The sequence below is a fragment of the Anolis carolinensis genome, chromosome 2, assembly GCF_035594765.1.
Source record: "Anolis carolinensis isolate JA03-04 chromosome 2, rAnoCar3.1.pri, whole genome shotgun sequence".
In the NCBI taxonomy this organism is placed as follows: Eukaryota; Metazoa; Chordata; class Lepidosauria; order Squamata; family Dactyloidae; genus Anolis; species Anolis carolinensis.
In genome coordinates, this window is record NC_085842.1 from 158,130,224 (window position 1) to 158,147,284 (window position 17,061).

Below are 17,061 nucleotides of genomic sequence, written 5' to 3' on the forward strand. Positions count from 1 at the left end.
GAGTAAAGATGGAGAATATGTGGGCTTCCCCGGGATGCAAACAGTCCTTGGGTTAAGAACAAGATAGATTCTGTAGGATTGTTCTTAAACTGAATTTGTGTTTAAGTTGGAACAATTAAATTTTTAAGAGTAACTCCTACCAAAGTTGTTTTTTTTTGTTTTTGTTTTTTAGTTTTGGATAGCAAAGGGGAGGGTTAACATTCTAGAACTTTTGTTTTGATGTCTGTGCCCTTTTTCACAAGCTTTCTGTCCCTGTGACAATTGGTTTTTGAAAATTTTGGCTTGTCATGGAAACAAGGATTGTTGATAAAGCTTCAGTGGAGATACCTTTTCCCATAACTCTTCCAGGAGTGAATTTCCCTTCCTAGGGGTAGATGTCCTCTCACTTCCTGTTGTCTTACCCGTTTGTAACAAGGAGTTGTATGTAAGTCAACTTTTGAGATGCAGTGTTTGTCACCCCTCACCCTTGGCTATGTTGGTTAAGGCATAAGGAAATGCAGTCTGCATGGAGGACCATATGATCTTTATCCCAGCATGAGATGATGCAGTGAAGACACAACGTTCTACTGGTGATGCCAAATTAGGATGGAAATCCTTGGATAGGAAATCATCATTTCAATAGGGTTTCTATTATCTGTGGTTTTACGTATACACACACAGTCCAGGAACATATTCACCATTATACAGGAGTCATACTACAGTCACCCTATTGCTGCAGCTAGGATTTTTCAAAGTTGGGTGTTTGAAATTAAATATTTCAAGCCCTACTAAGAGTCTCTGCTGCACCCAGAGACTAGTTTTGTTCACTGTGTGCTATACTGCTCATTTCTCAAGCTTTTGTGAATCAGAGGTATAAATATGTGCAATTAGTGATCTGGAGATACCTACCTTGAATCTATTTGCTTCAGATCGAAGTGCCTCTCAATACACGGACAGGAACAGATAGCTCTAGGGCCACAGGACAGGACCCAGTGTCAGGTTCAGTTAACAAAGCAGACAGGGAACACAATCAATTTACCATCATAAAAATAAAATTCTCCAAGCCTGACATTGTCCCTCACAGAATGTGTGAAATATGCAAAATAACCATCCCTCTATTTTTTCATACATATTTTAGTGTTGAAATCACAGATCGTCTATGATTACATAATCAGGTAAATAATTAAGATGGAGATTTATTATGCTATGGTGATAAAATTAGCTAAGGAAAACAACTGCAGGGATCAGAGGCATTTTTTCATGAGTTGAATGGTTATCTGCACCAGAGCTGTGAAGTTAGAGTCAGAAACAAATAGATGAAATTTGGTGAGTAGCAATGTACCAACTCAGTGGCACAGTGGGTTAAAGCCTTGTGCCGGCTGGGTTGCTGACCTGAAGGTTGCGATTTTGAATCCGCAAGACAAGGTGAACTCCTGTCTGTCAGCTCTTGCTTGCGGGGACATGAAAGAAGGCTCCCACAGGATGATAAAACATCTGGGTGTCCCCTGGACAACGTCCTTGCAGATGGCTAATTCTCTTACACCTGAAGCAACTTGCAGTTTCTCAAGTCGCTCCTGACATAAAAAAGCCCCAGTCTTCAAAATGAAATCTTATATTAAATGTTTCATTTGTTGCATATTTAGTTTTGTAAATACATTTTTTAAAAAAATAGGGTAGTAGAGAAGTTGGAGGTGAAGGTTTGGCCTAGCAACTCACATAGCTCTGGTTTGGGCACCCCTAATTTAATCTTTGGGAATATATATATATATATATATATATATATATATATATATATACGACTAATAGAAACTTGTTTTTTACTTGTCTCCTTTCAGCAGACTCTTAAAAATTCAGTTTTTTGAGGCTCCAGAGAGATGTAATTTGGAGGGTGATAGCCCACCCTGAAGAGTGAACTACTTTGAGAGAAGGAAGTAATGGATTTTGAACCACTTTGAGTGCAGACAGGAGGAATGAAATATAGTTGAATGAAGTTTGACAGGGTTGAAATAAAGACATGCTGTTGTTCACTGAATAGGATCTGACATTTAATGGGGAGGATTTATCCTCTGGCTTTTGAAGCCCATATGAACAAGAACCAAACATAACCAAATGTAAAACCATCCATACTACGCAAATATGAGCACTCATCGTGATAAGCATCTATGAAAAAAATCAACAACAAAGGGCACTAACACTTTACAGCACAATAATTAAGCAGAATTGGATTTTGGGTGTTGGATTTAAATCTTTGATCAACATATGGGGGACATGAGAGAAGCCTCCCACAAGAATGGTAAAAACCTCAAAAACATCTGGGTATCCCCTGGGCAACGTCCTTTCAGACGGCCAATTCTCTCACTCCAGAAGCGACTCAAGTTGCTCCTGACACGAAGAAAAAAATAAACCATAGGAAGTCATACTCTCTCAGCCTTGAAGAGCAAGGCCCCTGTAAACAAATTCTGCCAGGAAAACCCAGTGATAGAGCTGTTTTAGGATTGCCATTGATCTGAAATGGTTTAAAAGCACAAGGGAAGAAGTGTGAAAGAACACCTGGGTATCCAGAGCCCAGGAAATAAGCTGCCAACATTCTAAGCTAATCAAAGTATGAAAAGTTCATGTTTGAAAACAAAAGAATGCAAGTGATGTTCACTTAATGGTTTCTTGTTGCAATTGTTAGATATATAAATAATTGGTTGTTAGCTCTCAGGGTTAGACCTACAGTTTCAGGCTTCGATATGACATCCTTTTCTATTCTTTTCTCTGTGTCTAAGTATATTGTAATACCTGTGAGACTTAACTGGGAGAAAAAAAAATCCTACCATAAACTCATAGACTGTTTAATCAGAGATGATGTGAATTCAGTTCATGAAAGTGTAAACTATGAATTTCTTTCTCTAGCCCCATCTATTATTATTATTATTATTATTATTATATTTAATTAATTTGTTTATTTACTTTTCTCCCACGAATGAAACTCAAAGCGGCATATAAAATTGAAAAAAGACAACTACATAATACAGAGAACAATCATCACAACCACCCAGGTAGCCCCTTCTACTCTGCCATATAAAATCCGAATTATCTGCTTTGAACTGTATTATATTGCAGTGTAGACTCATACGATTCAGATTATCAAAGCAGATAATGTGGAATATCTGCGTTGATAATCTGAATTATATAGCAGTGTAGAAGGGCCCCCACACTGCCATATAAAATCCAGAATATCTGCTTTGAACTGGATTATACGGTAGTGTAGACTCAGGTAATCCCATTCTAAGCAGATAATTTGAATTATCTCCTTAGATAATCTGGATTATATGGGAGTGTAGAATGGGCCTCTGTCTCTAGGGTTCTAAAATATCCTATTGCATATTGATTCACATTAACAAAGCTGTGTTTTTTAAAAAATTGTTCTCGTTAGTGATATTCCTGTAGTCTGGATTGGGATTTAATTTTTGCATCCCTTGTGAAAATACTATTGACTTCTGTAATTTAGAAATTCATCAATCCTGATTCTTCATTACCTTGTTTTAATTATATTTCCTAGTAACTATCACAAAACTCTGGTATCCTATTCTGTGTCCTACAGATGGCAGTTGGGAGTCTGTGCGAAGTCCAAATGCGAGATGTACTTATACACACACAGAAAAAGTAGAGTTATGAATTGTCTTCAAAAACTCTACTCTTTCAAAGACTTGCTCACAGTGGGATGAAAAAAGGCTACAGTTACTCATTGCTTTCTTCAAGAATGCAGTCAATGGGGAAATTGTATCCCTGGTGTAATTTGATTAATGTTTATGTTGAAAATTTGTTCCATTATGCTCTGTGGGACTTGTTCCTTAGAAAGATTGCCTCCTTGATCCTGCAGTCCCAAAGCCCAACCGGCAAGTGGTATTTATTCCTTTGGACAGATCAGTGTGAGCAAAACCTGAATATATTGGATCAGGATTCTTTTTTTTTTTTTTTTTTTGCAGTCTACCATGAATCTCAGAGCCTATCTCATCCTTGTAAAAGCCTTTTTATAACCATGTCAAGTTACAAGACTTCCCAGATGTAGAGTTGTTACCAAAAATAAATGATAGCATTTAATTCAGGAAAGGAATCCCAACACTCGAAAATCAAATAAGCTTTTTATACCCGTGAAAGAAAAGTTAAGCTGTTAACTGGAAAGGATTACTCATCCTGCTATTATCGTGTAGAAAAATAAAAAGCAAGACGGAACAAGGAAATAATTGGCATCTCATGCACAATATGGACAGGTCTGTTTTTTATTTCAGTGTGAATCCAGGAAATCTAGCAGGGTGACCTGATTTCACCCACTTTATTCAACTGACTCTGGATTCACACCAACTATCAGCCTCTTGCCTTTGTAGCAGTGGCCATTGATACTGCTAACAATAACACTGGCTTCATCTGAGAGTGACTTCAGTTTCAGAGTAGTGAAACCCCTATTGGGGCCAAAGAAATTAATCTATTACAGAAGAGAGAGTCTACAGTCACAAGTGAAATCATCTGTTTCATGTTGGTTTATAACCCATCTGGACTAATAATGGGCCTTGGTGGTATGACTCCACTGATGGACTTTGAAATCCCACCAGTAAAAAAACCTGTTTTTACTATAAGAATTGTAGAAAGTGAGGCTTCAAAAAATCAATTCACACCAATATACCTAAAGAAAAATGATCCATCCTTAAATATGTAAACACTGCAGAAATAAACATGCTCTGAATATCAGGTGGAGAAAATCTGCGATCCCACTGCTCACCATCACTATTTCCCCCTCTTTTGAAATCACCAGTCACCAATTCTCACTTCCTAGAGTTCTTATCTGGGAAGACCTTACGAAGCACAGTTCCACTGGGAACCATATGTCTAGTATAATCTCTCACCTGGGAGATTAATAGAGAGCACAAGCATTGTCATACAGGTTAAGACCAAAGATACATCTAGCTATAAAAGAACACGACAAGAGGCTGTTGGGTTAGGCAAAGAATCTATGTAGTCTGGCTTTGCTTCCAAAATACATCAGTCTAATTGATTCTGGGAAACCTATAAGCAAGGCACAAAGGTAGCACTCTTTCACTTATTATGTTCAGAGGCATGCTTCCTCTCCTTACATGGCAGTTTCATTGAACTTACCATACTTGGTAGCCATCTTTGGGAATGTGCCTAATCTTCAAACCATCTAAGCCAGTGATCAGGATCATTACATTCTTTTAATTGAGTTGTGTAAAATATGCTGTATGTCCTGAATTGACTAGTCTCTAGTTTCACTGCATAACCTCATGTTCTGATATTGCAAGGGAGACATGCTTCTTGCTGTGTACTTCTTTTACATAGTTCACCAACCTCTTCCAAGCTGGTGCTCTCCGTGTGTATTGATCTACATCTCCTTTCATGGCCATGGTGGCAGGGATTGATGGAAGCTCTAGATCAGTGGTTTGCAACCTGGGGTCCCCAGATGTTTTTGACCTACAACTCCCAGAAACCCCAGCCAGTTTACCACCTGTTAGGATTTCTGGGAGTTGAAGGCCAAAAACATCTGGGGGGCCCAGGTTATGAACCGCTTCTCTAGATAGAATCATGATTTTATAAATCACTTTTGCTATTCTTAAATAGCCCAAAGTCCCAAGATTCAGACTTTCCTTGTTGAGAATGTGTTTCAGCCCTTTACCCCCAAAATAAGACAGGGTCTTATATTAAATTATGCTCCAAAAGATGCTTTAGAGCTTGTTTTCAGGGGCAGTCTTATTTTTCCAAATTGACTTTTTAAATGAACTATATCTAGGGCTTATTTTTGAAATAAGGCTTATATTTAAAACATCCTCAGAAATGCTGAAAAATCATGATAGGTCTTATTTTGGGGGTTGGTCTTATTTTGGGGGAAACGGCATAACATTAGATAATTATCTGATGAGATGGGACTTCGCTTTGTAAAAGCCATGCTAATTCTTCTTCACCGAGGCTTGTTCTTTTCTATACTTGATAAATCTAGTTTAAACAATTTGAGATGTAAGTTAGATCAATAGGCTCCCAATATTCTGGCTCTTTTATATCCATATTTTTCTGGAATGTCCGGCTTCAGTGACAGCAGTGAATTAGAAGGCCGGTCAATAATTTTCTGGATTCTGACTAAAGAGAAAGAAATAGGTCTAATTGTAAAAATATACTCTAGTAAGGTGCTTATTTTAAGGGCCAGTTGCAAATTTTATTACAGAATCAACAATTTCTTTTTTGCATTCTTTAAAATAAGGACCTATTATTTCTAATTGCAGGAGTTGGGTAGAGAAGAAATAAGCAAATCTGAAATATGTCTGTTGAAAAGTAGGGAGGTTTGAGGTCTGGCTAAAAATAAGTTAGATTGCATCCTAGCACTATCTTACTTAATTTTTAGCACTGGGATAGATTAATAGGGTAAAGAAGACAAAAAGAGTACATTATGGAAGAAAGACAGCACACACATTAGATACACAAAAGCAATAAATTAAAAAAGCCAAAAGCTATTCTTCTCAAGAAACACGCTTGGTTTGAAGGCTGGCCCAAGGAACAGCACTTTGCCATGATGGGTCTCCAGCTACCATTTTAAATTTCCATCAGTATTCCAGAGATGCCCAATGTAGTGTTGCCCAGGGCATTGTGAGAAATGTGATATAGTAAGAAACTTCCCATCTCATCTGTCTAACCAGCTTTAGTTTCTAGCTCTAGTCTATAAATCAAGAATGAAGAATGATTTGCTCCTTTCTTTTAACTGGAAAGCTACATACAGTACAATGTTTAAAATTGCCATATCTGGGATTGTTGCCTTTTCCCTGTATCAGCTCAAGGTATGATGGGGCTGTAGGCAAAACATATTCAACTGGGTTCCTCTCTGTTGACCTTTGGAGGCTCGGTCTGTGGCAGGGACAGGCGATCACGCACCGAGATACCATTTTAATATCACACAACACCTTAAAGCAGGAGTCCTCAAACTTAGGCCTGCGGGCTGGATGCAGTTCTCCAAGGTCATTTACCCGGCCCCTGCCCTAGAACTTTAGACTTAGAGCCAACTTAAAGGCACACAACAGCAACAATCCTAATTAACTTGACTCTCTGATCAGCCCAAATCAGGCCCACACTTTCCATTGAAATACTGTTAAGTTTATGTTGATTAAAATTATTCTTCATTTTAAATTTTATATTGTTTTTTCACTTTTTTGCACAACAAATATGATATGTGCAGTGTGCATAAGAATTTGTTCAATTTTTTTTCCAGACTGTCTGATCCCCCAGTTGTGAATCGGACCCAGTCTTAAAAAGTTTGAGGAGCTCTGCCTTAGAACAACACTACATTGGGGCACGGTTGAAAATTAAAATTGTGATTAAAACCAGATTCTCTGGCTCCTCAGAATACAGGTCAAGAAGGAAATAATTTCGGGGAACTCAGCATAGGCATCAACAGCTGGCTTTCTAGGTTGCAGACATTGGCCCTGCTCTTCCTTTCCCTATAATTCACTCACGTACATACACTTATGTACGCACAATAAAGAAGCAAGTATACAAACCACTTATCCTCACATATAAACAAAGGTCCCATTGTCTCCCCTTCCCCATAAAATACACGTCTGTCTGTTTCTATATAACTTCTCCAAAGAGGAAGCTTCTCCACTGGGAATGAATAGGAAAGGGGCATGCCACCTTTTCACCTCTCCTGTGTCTTCTAATTCAATCCCCCTAATCCACTTGTTAGTCAGCTGCTGGGACAACCCACAGAGATGGGGATGGAGTCAAGTGTTTTAGAAGCAACAGGGAGAGGCAAAGCATGGTGGAGCTTGATTTGGTCTTCCAGTCCTGTCCTAGACAAAATGCTGCCTCCAACAATATTAATTGCAGTACACAATCCTAGTCATGATTTCTCCAGGAGGTTCTGGGGTTGATTGTGGCAGCTGACTGGAGAGATATAAAAGGAATACAAAGGTTGTTCAGAGGCTTCCTTTGCATTATAAAGTTCACACATATATGCACAAATATGCCCCCACACATTGTGCACCCAACTGGCAAGGATTCTACATGTACACACAGTGGCAGCTCTGAAATTTCCTAGAACTTCAAAATAGAAGGTCATGAGGAATTCTTTGCCCTACAACTTCCCCGTGCCATAAAACTTGTGTCCAAGAGTTTTCACTGCAAAAGAAATTATTTAAAAATCAGGCAATGACATCATTTTCATCCACTCCCCACCCCGCCCATTCTCCCCATTCTATTGTCCCAAGTTTGTTGTAGGGGGTTGCCTTTTTTTTTTTGAGATAGAGGCTGAATCACAATATTTATAACGCTTGCGTTGTCAGCTCAATAGGTTCTCCAGGAGGTTCTGGGGGTGCATTGGTTTCAAGTTGGTGTTCTCCTTTGAGGATAGACAAGCGCTCTGAGATTCCACGCATCCGAGGGCAGAGGATGAAGTCATACAAGAAGCCTCCCAGCACACCACCAATGACTGGTCCGACCCAATACACCTAGAAAAGAGAAAGAAGCACTTGGATGAAGCCACGAGACAAGTAGGCCATTGGGATCTGCTGGAGTTTGGACTTCCCGTGGGTACCAAAATCCATGGTTGCTCAAGTGTCATTGTATATAGTGGCCTAGTTAAATTGCTTCCCTTATATTAAGTGGCAAAATCCAGTTGTGCTCTTTAATTCATTTTTAAAAATATTTTTAGCCACAGATGGTTGAATCCATCCATGGATGAAGGGTCTATGGAAGCAAAGAGCCAGGCCTGTGAGCAGGGTTGGGGGGGTGTCTTAGGGCCCTTCCACACAGCCCTTTATCACAGTATATCAAGGCAGAAAATCCCACATTATCTGAGTGTGGATTTAGATAACCCAGTTCAAAACAGATATTGTGGGATTTTCTGCCTTGATATACTGGGATAAAGGGCTGTGTGGAAGGGCCCTTAGTCAACAGAGAATGAGAACAGACAGCCACATCATTTTTGTTCTGCTTGTGTCAGCAGCTCTATTCAAAATCATTAGATTTTCAATCTGCTATCCTTACAGGTCTTTTGATTTGTTAATGTGGTCTCTATTTCATTTGTGGTAGCACAGAAGTGTGAAAGCCATCATGGTGTCGCGGTTTCAGTGTTGCACTATGACTCTAGAGACCAGCATTCAAATCATTGCTCTGTCGTAGAAACCGAGTGAGTGGCTGTGGTCAAGTCATGCTCTCTCAGCCTCAGAGGGGTTGCAATGGTAAAGCCCTGCTGGCCAAGAAAACCCTGTGTCGGTTCACCTCAGGCTCACTGTAAATCAGAAATGAATTTTAAGGCACACAACAGCCACAAAAAATAGAACTGTAGGATGCTTTCATATCAGCACTAATCCAAATTATTCCTTAAAGCAAATATAATTTAAACTTTTCTCATAGTCTGACATTTGTATCTATATACATCTGCCATATGATTTACTTCCTCAGTAAAATCAGTCAGTAATATTGAGTTCCATGTTTTCTGTGCTTGAAAGAGGCTTCCCCGGTACATGATGGGTGTCGGCTTGGTCACATATGATCACATATGATCAGCTTGATGCTTTCTCCAACAACTCTTATCTTAGACATGTTACTAAACACCTGGTTATGTCAGCCTACTTTCCTATCCCTGGAAACCTCCTCCTTACCCAGTGGTTGACGAAGTTACGGGTGATGATAGCTGGTGCAAAAGAACGAGCGGGATTCATGCCAGCTCCAGTGTAGTGCATCTGCAGGAGAAGAGGGTTAGGTTGGATAAACTATTTTTCCCTGGGCGTCAGGCACCCCTTACTAAAGACACAGTGGGATTTTTAGGCATGTGTGAGTTTTGCAAACTAAATGAAGAATAGTCACATAAGTTAGTATTAAGTGTAAGGAAGATCATTCTAGAAGCAAGGTAGATTTAGGGCAGTACATGTATAAATTGTTTAGCTTTGCAGACATATTGCAGCTGATACCATGTCTATGTTTCTGTTACACTACCACTGGAGGAATCCTGTCCATTGGATGGCCTGGAGGTCTACCAACCAAATATAGAAAAGCAGGCTATGTCATACAGAAATGGTTTGGGGCATATCAGGAGAAACCTTGGCCCTTGTGGGAGATAGCAGGTGGAACTTCTTTTCAGGATGCTGACAACTTCTATTCTGAAGCAAAGGTAGGTGTTGAGCCACTGCCTAGTCCTAAGGAAAATTGAGACCTAGTACCATCTTCTGAAGCTCATGCAATTATGCCATTATATTACTATAATTCCACTTTAACTGCAACAATTGCATCCTATGAAATCCTGAGAAATGTAGTTTAAGGAGGGACCTTTAGAACTCCTCCAGGATCTCACAGGATGGAACCATGGCAGTTAAAATATTATAATAATAATAATAACAACAACAACAACAACAACAACAACAACAACAACAACGCTAGAACTGTGCACTGCAAATGGACCCCAGGACCATGAACTGCCAATGAGCAATTAATTTCCCCATTACTACACAATTCCTAAGGCCCAACTTGGCAAAAACTGTTGGGACTTGCAGTCCAGAAGCATGCTTCCCGCTTCTGGTCTAGAACTTTGATTGACCTTCCTGAGCTAGTTCTCAGTACTCATGCTGGCCAAGGACACCATGCTTGTATTAGATCAGTGGTTCTCAACCTGTGGGTCCTCAAATGTTTTGGCCTTCAACTCCCAGAAATCCTAACAGCTGGTAAACTGACTGGGATTTGTGGGAGTTGTAGGCCAAAACACCTGGGGACCCACAGGTTGAGAACCACTGTATTAGATCCTACTAATACTTAGCTGTTATGTCTGCATACTGCCAAAAGGAAGGCAGCTTATTGTAAACTGAATCCATTACCCCAAAGAGGTGTCCAAGAGTCAGGGAGAGTCCCACAGCCAGTGCCACGGATCCCATGCGGTGGTTACGTCTCTCGTCATAGGTAGCGAAGATGCAGAGGACAAACTGCAGGGTCAGGAAGATCTCCACAAGGATGGCTTGGCCTACATTTACACTGGGGTGCAACTGCAACCAAGGAGACACACACAAAGACGGAATGGTGAGGAAACAACAGAGACAACTCTTCATTTCATCTACATCAGACTTGCCTCATATACCTTGCCTTATTTGCTCAGAAATTCACCTGGGTGGCATATCTGATGAAGGCTGATTAAAATTTGGGTGTGGACTTTTGAATGAAATATTTAATTACAGTAGGTCCTTGCTATTTGCTAGGATTTTGTTCCAGGATCCCTCATAGATACCAAAATCAATGGATGCTCAAGTCCCAATGTTGTATACAATAGCATAGTAAACTGTGTCTCTTATACAAAATAGCAATGGAGGTTTGCCTTCTGGGAGTTTAAGAAATATACATTTAAACTATGGATTGGTGAAGCAATGGGTGCAGGATCTGTGGCTATGAAGGGCTGACTGCATTGTGGTTTGAAATCAAAGGCTGCACCAAGCTAGGGTCAGCCCTAGTTTACATTTCTGGCTGCATATATTGGGGTATAGCAATACTCCTTAATTGTTCTTCCTGACTAACTCAGCCATTCTCTCCCAACAGAGGAAAGATCTCACTGTGCTACATACAGAGATTTGAAGTTGGGTGGATTTTTTTTCTGAAAAAAAATTGAAATTTGCTGAACTTTTTAAAAATACGATATTAACTAATTAAAAGTCCTTTTGTTACTTTAGGAATACAAAATGTATGATTTGGCATAAAATTATATGTTTGAAATTTTAAAAGAACAATTTATACAGACAATAGCAACCAACTAAGTTCTTTTTGATAAAAATGTTACAAGTGATCTTAAACTGCACGGAGCCTCTTTGGTTTTGCTATCTTAGTTACGAACTGGGAAAAGGCAATAAGAACAGAAGAAACCTTCAACATTAATTAAAGAAAATTACTTTGTCTCAACAAACACCCATTCTCAAAGAAAGAACAAAACAAAAGGAAACTAGGACCAGAAACTAGAATGATCACACAGTCATGGCCCCTTCTACACTGCCATATAATCCAAAGCAGGTAATCCAAAGCAGGTATTAGGAGCCCTTTTATAGAGCACAGTTATAGTGCTATGATTCTGTTTCAAGGACCATGATAATATTGTAGTAGGGAATTGGCAGTAGAGGGAGGCTCCCACCAGACTACAAGCCCTAGGTCAGTGGTTCTCAATCTGTGGGTCCCCAGATATTTTGGCTTTCAACTCCCAGAAATACCAACAGCTGGTAAACTGGGAGTTGTAGTCCAAAACACCTGGGGACCTACAGGTTGAGAACCACTGCCCTAGGGGTTGCCATAGGATGTTGTTGTGGCTGTTGAAGTGGAATCATAGCATTATTACTGTGTAGTTTGAAAGGGTCCCTAATTAGAGATAAGAATCACAAGGTTTTCTTGGAAGTAGAGAGGCCTCAAGAAAATGTAACAAGATATTTTTTATTGTGATAGCTCTTTGCATTCCTTTTTTTTTTTTTTTTGGAAAGGCAATTAAAGCAAAAAATATAGCAACAGCCAGAAGATGGGATCCACATTATCTGCTTTGAAGTGGTTTATATGGGTCTACACTGCCATATAATCCACTTCAAAGCAGATAGTCTGGATTTTTTTTCTGGCAGTGTAGAAGGAGCCCTAGACTCCATCTACACTGCTATATAATCCAGTATCTGAATCCAGATGATCTGCACTGAGCCATATGGCACTGTAGACTCATATAATACAGTTCAAAACAGATGTGGATTCAAAAATTGGATTATATGGCAGTACAGATCCAGCCTTCTGCCCCTTCTACACTGCCATATAAAATCCAGATTATTTTCTTTGAACTGGATTATATGGCAGAGTAGACTCATATAACCCAGTTGAAAGCAGAGAACGTGGATCCCATCTTCTGGCTGTTGCTATATTTTTTGCTTTAATTGCCTTTCCAAAAAAAAAAAAAAAAGGAATGCAAAGAGCTATCACAATAAAAAATATCTTGTTACATTTTCTTGAGGCCTCTCTACTTCCAAGAAAACCTTGTGATTCTTATCTCTAATTAGGGACCCTTTCAAACTACACAGTAATAATGCTATGATTCCACTTCAACAGCCACAACAACATCCTATGGCAACCCCTAGGGCAGTGGTTCTCAACCTGTAGGTCCCCAGGTGTTTTGGACTACAACTCCCAGTTTACCAGCTGTTGGTATTTCTGGGAGTTGAAAGCCAAAATATCTGGGGACCCACAGATTGAGAACCACTGACCTAGGGCTTGTAGTCTGGTGGGAGCCTCCCTCTACTGCCAATTCCCTACTACAATATTATCATGGTCCTTGAAACAGAATCATAGCACTATAACTGTGCTCTATAAAAGGGCTCCTAATACAAAGAAGCCCTGGGCAAAATGCACTGTAGTCAGATCCTTTCCTCAATTGGCAGCTGTAGTTATCTGAGCAAAATTGAAGCATAATGAGAAATTAAAATGGTTGTATTTAAGCCTGCCTTTCAGAGAGACACTGTATCATACCATTGCGGTCCTGGAGAAAGGATAAGCTAAGATATAGTTAGCTCTGTGGCTAACTAGGTGTATGACTTCAGGTCTACTAAGCCAGCTAGTATAATGGTATAATGGTTTCCGTGGTGGACCAGGACACTGAAAGGCCAAGGTCTGAATCCCTGCTGGACCATGGAAGCCTTTTGGGTAACTTTGGGCAAGTCACATTCTCTAGCCTCAGAGAAAGGTAAAAGCAAGGTCTTTTAAAATAAATTCTGCCAGAAAAAAATCCAGACATAACTCGAAGGCACACAAAAGCAACAACTATACAGTAAAAACTCAACACACTTGGTGTTGCTCCATGATAGCACAGCCCAAATCCTGATGAATGAATATAACAATTTCTATGAGAAGAGTGAGGCCAGACAATCCCAGTGGAAAAACACTGCTTTGTCAAGAGATGCTGCTCAGCAATTCTAAACCCAACAGTAGGCAGGCAATCAAATGCAGAAATGGGGTAAACAACAATGCGATGAGGTCCCAGTTCTTCAAACATAGAGTATATTTTAATTTAGGTAAATAGAAGGACGCTAAAGCACACTAACACAATTAGGAAGTTAGGGAACTCAATTTTACTCAGCCTATGATTGTATTCAAAATTTTAGTACATAATTGTAGTTTGCTAAAAATTAGAATTTTTATGCAGATAACATATATTTACATGGTTCAAATTTGCAGCACAAATTCGAGATTTGCAGAGTCAAGATTAAAGCAACAATAAGAATCCTGTTGATTAGTCCCAGTTAGAGGAAAACCACAATACATACATAAATCCCACTGATTCAAGGGGACTAATAATTCAAACCCAGAGTTGCAAACATAGTAGAAATTGCGATATCGCTTCCTCTTCCACTGGTGGATATACCCTAAAGTTAGTTTCTCTGAACTCTCCACATCTACTGATGGGTATAATAGAAAAATCCTCCTATTCTATTGACCCAAAATTGTGAACATTATTTAAATCCAGCTAGGTGAGGTACCAGTATAATTAACAACTGCATAGTCAATTCATGAAGAGAAATGTTAGGAACACTTGCCCAAAAATGCAGATAGTAGTGAAACCATTTCCCTTGAGTGAAACAAACTATCCAACACATAATGCAAAGTTCAGGAGCACCACTGGGGAAAAAAGACTCTTGATCCCATAAAACTAAGGGAAGCACTAATGCAAGAGACTTTTTATTTCTTTTTTTCAAAACACAGCATAGCAAAGCTTTCAGGTATGATCCTACATGGTTAACATACTGGTGAATTTTGTTCAGCTCAAGGAGATTTACTTTGCAATAAGCAGTGTATTGCTGCAGTGATAGTGAAGTGGAATCTACAAGGCATCCTACCAAGAAGCCAGCCCAGCAACAAATCAAGGCAAACCCTTGGATTTTGAAAGAGATACATGTTATGAAGCTAGCATATCACACGTGGGCTTGCATCATGAGATGGAACGTGTTTTCACACATGAAAGATTTCCTTCTATCTATCTGTAATCTAAAACACGAATTGGTTGTAGCAGGCATAAAGTAAGTGTGGGCCACGTGTCGCCCCAACATCCTTTATGGTTTCCCATCCTCAGTTGCTATGGGATTAAGCCTTGCCTTTCCACATTATGTCTGACAATAACAATGCTTTCAGGGCATTGTTCTATTGGCAGGCAGGAGACAAAAAGGCTTTCCCTGGATTTGTGAAAAACCTCTCACACAGCAAAACATTGTGCACAAAAAAACAGAGCTCTTTGTCTTAAATTTTAGTAGGATTATTATGGAATAGATTGAATGTAATCAAAATGGTACTGTAATGATCTCATAAATACCACTGATAACCCCACAAGAGAAATTTCCCTCTGAGTGAGTTATCTTCTCATTTTTCTCTCCACAGTATACAGTACATACACGCTGGCATGGCAAAAAAGGAAGGGAAGGAAAGGAAAAACCATATATACAATCAGGTTATTCTCTGCTTTCAATCCCAACATCTATGTCGTTCAACCACTATCAATCCCAGAAAATATCTGGGACAGAAGCACGTTCACATCTCTTATGGAAGCACATAGATTTTACTTGTTTCAAGCTCTAGGCTGTAGAGTTTGTCCTAAATTTGGGGACTCCCTGACAAGCAATGCTCAAAAACAACACCGCTCTTCCTTCTGTTGTTACTTCTAGCATAGTCACTAGTACTTCAAGTTTTGCCAAACACTCTTATTATCCTTTAGTGGGTTTTCTGCACACAGCAAATACTCTCTTAATATCACTCAGCTGCAGGTTGCAAGCCTACTCAAAGAGCTCCAACAACCAAAAGAAAGAAAACACCACACACCCCAGCACCCCTGCCTGATCCAATTACCGTGTTGAGGGCCAAGTTACCCCTCAATGCCACCGGCGTAATTCCATAAAGCACAGCCGCGCCGGCCACTCCTCCCAGCACCTGGGCAGCCACGTAGAAGACCGCGCGGAAGAGGGAAAGCTGAGCGCTCAGGAGGAAGGCCACGGTGACAGCCGGGTTGATATGGGCCCCGCTCACATGGCCGAGAGACTGCACCATAGTGGCTGCCACCAAACCAAAGGCCAGGGCCACTTGCAGAATGTTCAAGGGGCCCATGACCGAACGCAGCGAGACCCCCAGGCCAAAAAGTACATAGATCAGGGTGCCAAAAAACTCAGCGAAGATAGCCCTCCAGAAGGAGGATGAGCGTGCCTCCCACATGGCCAGGCAGGAGAGGGTGGTCTGCAGTACCGGCAGGACAGTCCTCAGCCTTACGCCTGCTCCATTCACACACTTAAACCCACCACTCTGTTTTTGGGGCTGGGAGCTTTATAAGGCTCCCTAGACTAGCTCAGCCCAGGAGGTGGGAACTTCACTCCACTGACTGAACCCTCTTAACTCTTGACTAACCAGATAGGGAAACTGCAAGGCCCTTATAAAGGGCTGGGGGAGCATGAGGGTACCCAGAATCTTCTACTGCCATTGAAGCATTGATCCTGTCCAGCTTTCCCAGAAGGCCATCCATCTCTCAATTAAGAGTCTTCATTCTAGGGTTCCTTGTTAGTGTTGGTTGGATGCATCCATATCCCTAAGAATGTTTTAGCAAATTCTGTGTTGGGGGAGCAGTGTGTTATCTGATGTGTAAGTATTTGGGGAAATATATTATAGGGAAGGGAACCTCCATTCTGCTACCTGTATAGAGAGAATTTCGGAAAGGGATTTTAACAAAGTTCAAATGGTCCTATGGCATTGTGGAGATGCATCTGAAACTACTTTTTGCATTGTTGTCACTACCCTATAAAAGTAATGGGATATTTTGAGCCGTGTTGGTTGAATCTGTAGATGCAGATATCTTGAATATAGAGGGCTGACTATAGGTGTTTTTAAGTGCTTGTTGACTTGTAGCAATACCATGAATTTCATAGGGCTTTCTTAGGTAATGAATCATCAGAAATGGTTTTATCTTTTTCAAAGTCTCTTTTGAGGATTCCTACAGGTATGTACCTCCAAGTACTAACCAGAGCTGAACCTGCTTAGCTTATAAGACTAGACAGGGAATGTTACCTTTGGGGTATT

At 40.2% G+C, this 17,061-nt stretch overlaps 1 protein-coding gene across 1 annotated transcript; it reads right to left on the reverse strand.

The window, feature by feature from the left end:
• Positions 1–1,999: 1,999 nt before the first annotated feature.
• mip (major intrinsic protein of lens fiber) lies at positions 2,000–16,324 on the reverse strand. Its single transcript, XM_003216939.4, has 4 exons — positions 15,847–16,324; positions 10,830–10,994; positions 9,624–9,704; positions 2,000–8,468 (listed from the first exon to the last, which is right to left on the reverse strand). The coding sequence occupies exons 1-4, from the start codon at positions 16,204–16,206 to the stop codon at positions 8,283–8,285; spliced, it is 792 nt and encodes a 263-aa protein (XP_003216987.1). The 5' UTR covers positions 16,207–16,324; the 3' UTR covers positions 2,000–8,282.
• Positions 16,325–17,061: the final 737 nt, after the last annotated feature.

Excerpts from the sequence above, each read along its gene's own strand:
- mip (XM_003216939.4), bottom strand. The coding sequence starts at position 16,206 with ATGTGGGAGGCACGCTCATCCTCCTTCTGGAGGGCTATCTTCGCTGAG. Across the intron at positions 9,705-10,829 it reads CTCTTGGACACCTCTTTGGG|ATGCACTACACTGGAGCTGG; the intron begins GTAATGGATTCA and ends CTTCTCCTGCAG. Across the intron at positions 8,469-9,623 it reads GTAACTTCGTCAACCACTGG|GTGTATTGGGTCGGACCAGT; the intron begins GTAAGGAGGAGG and ends TCTCTTTTCTAG.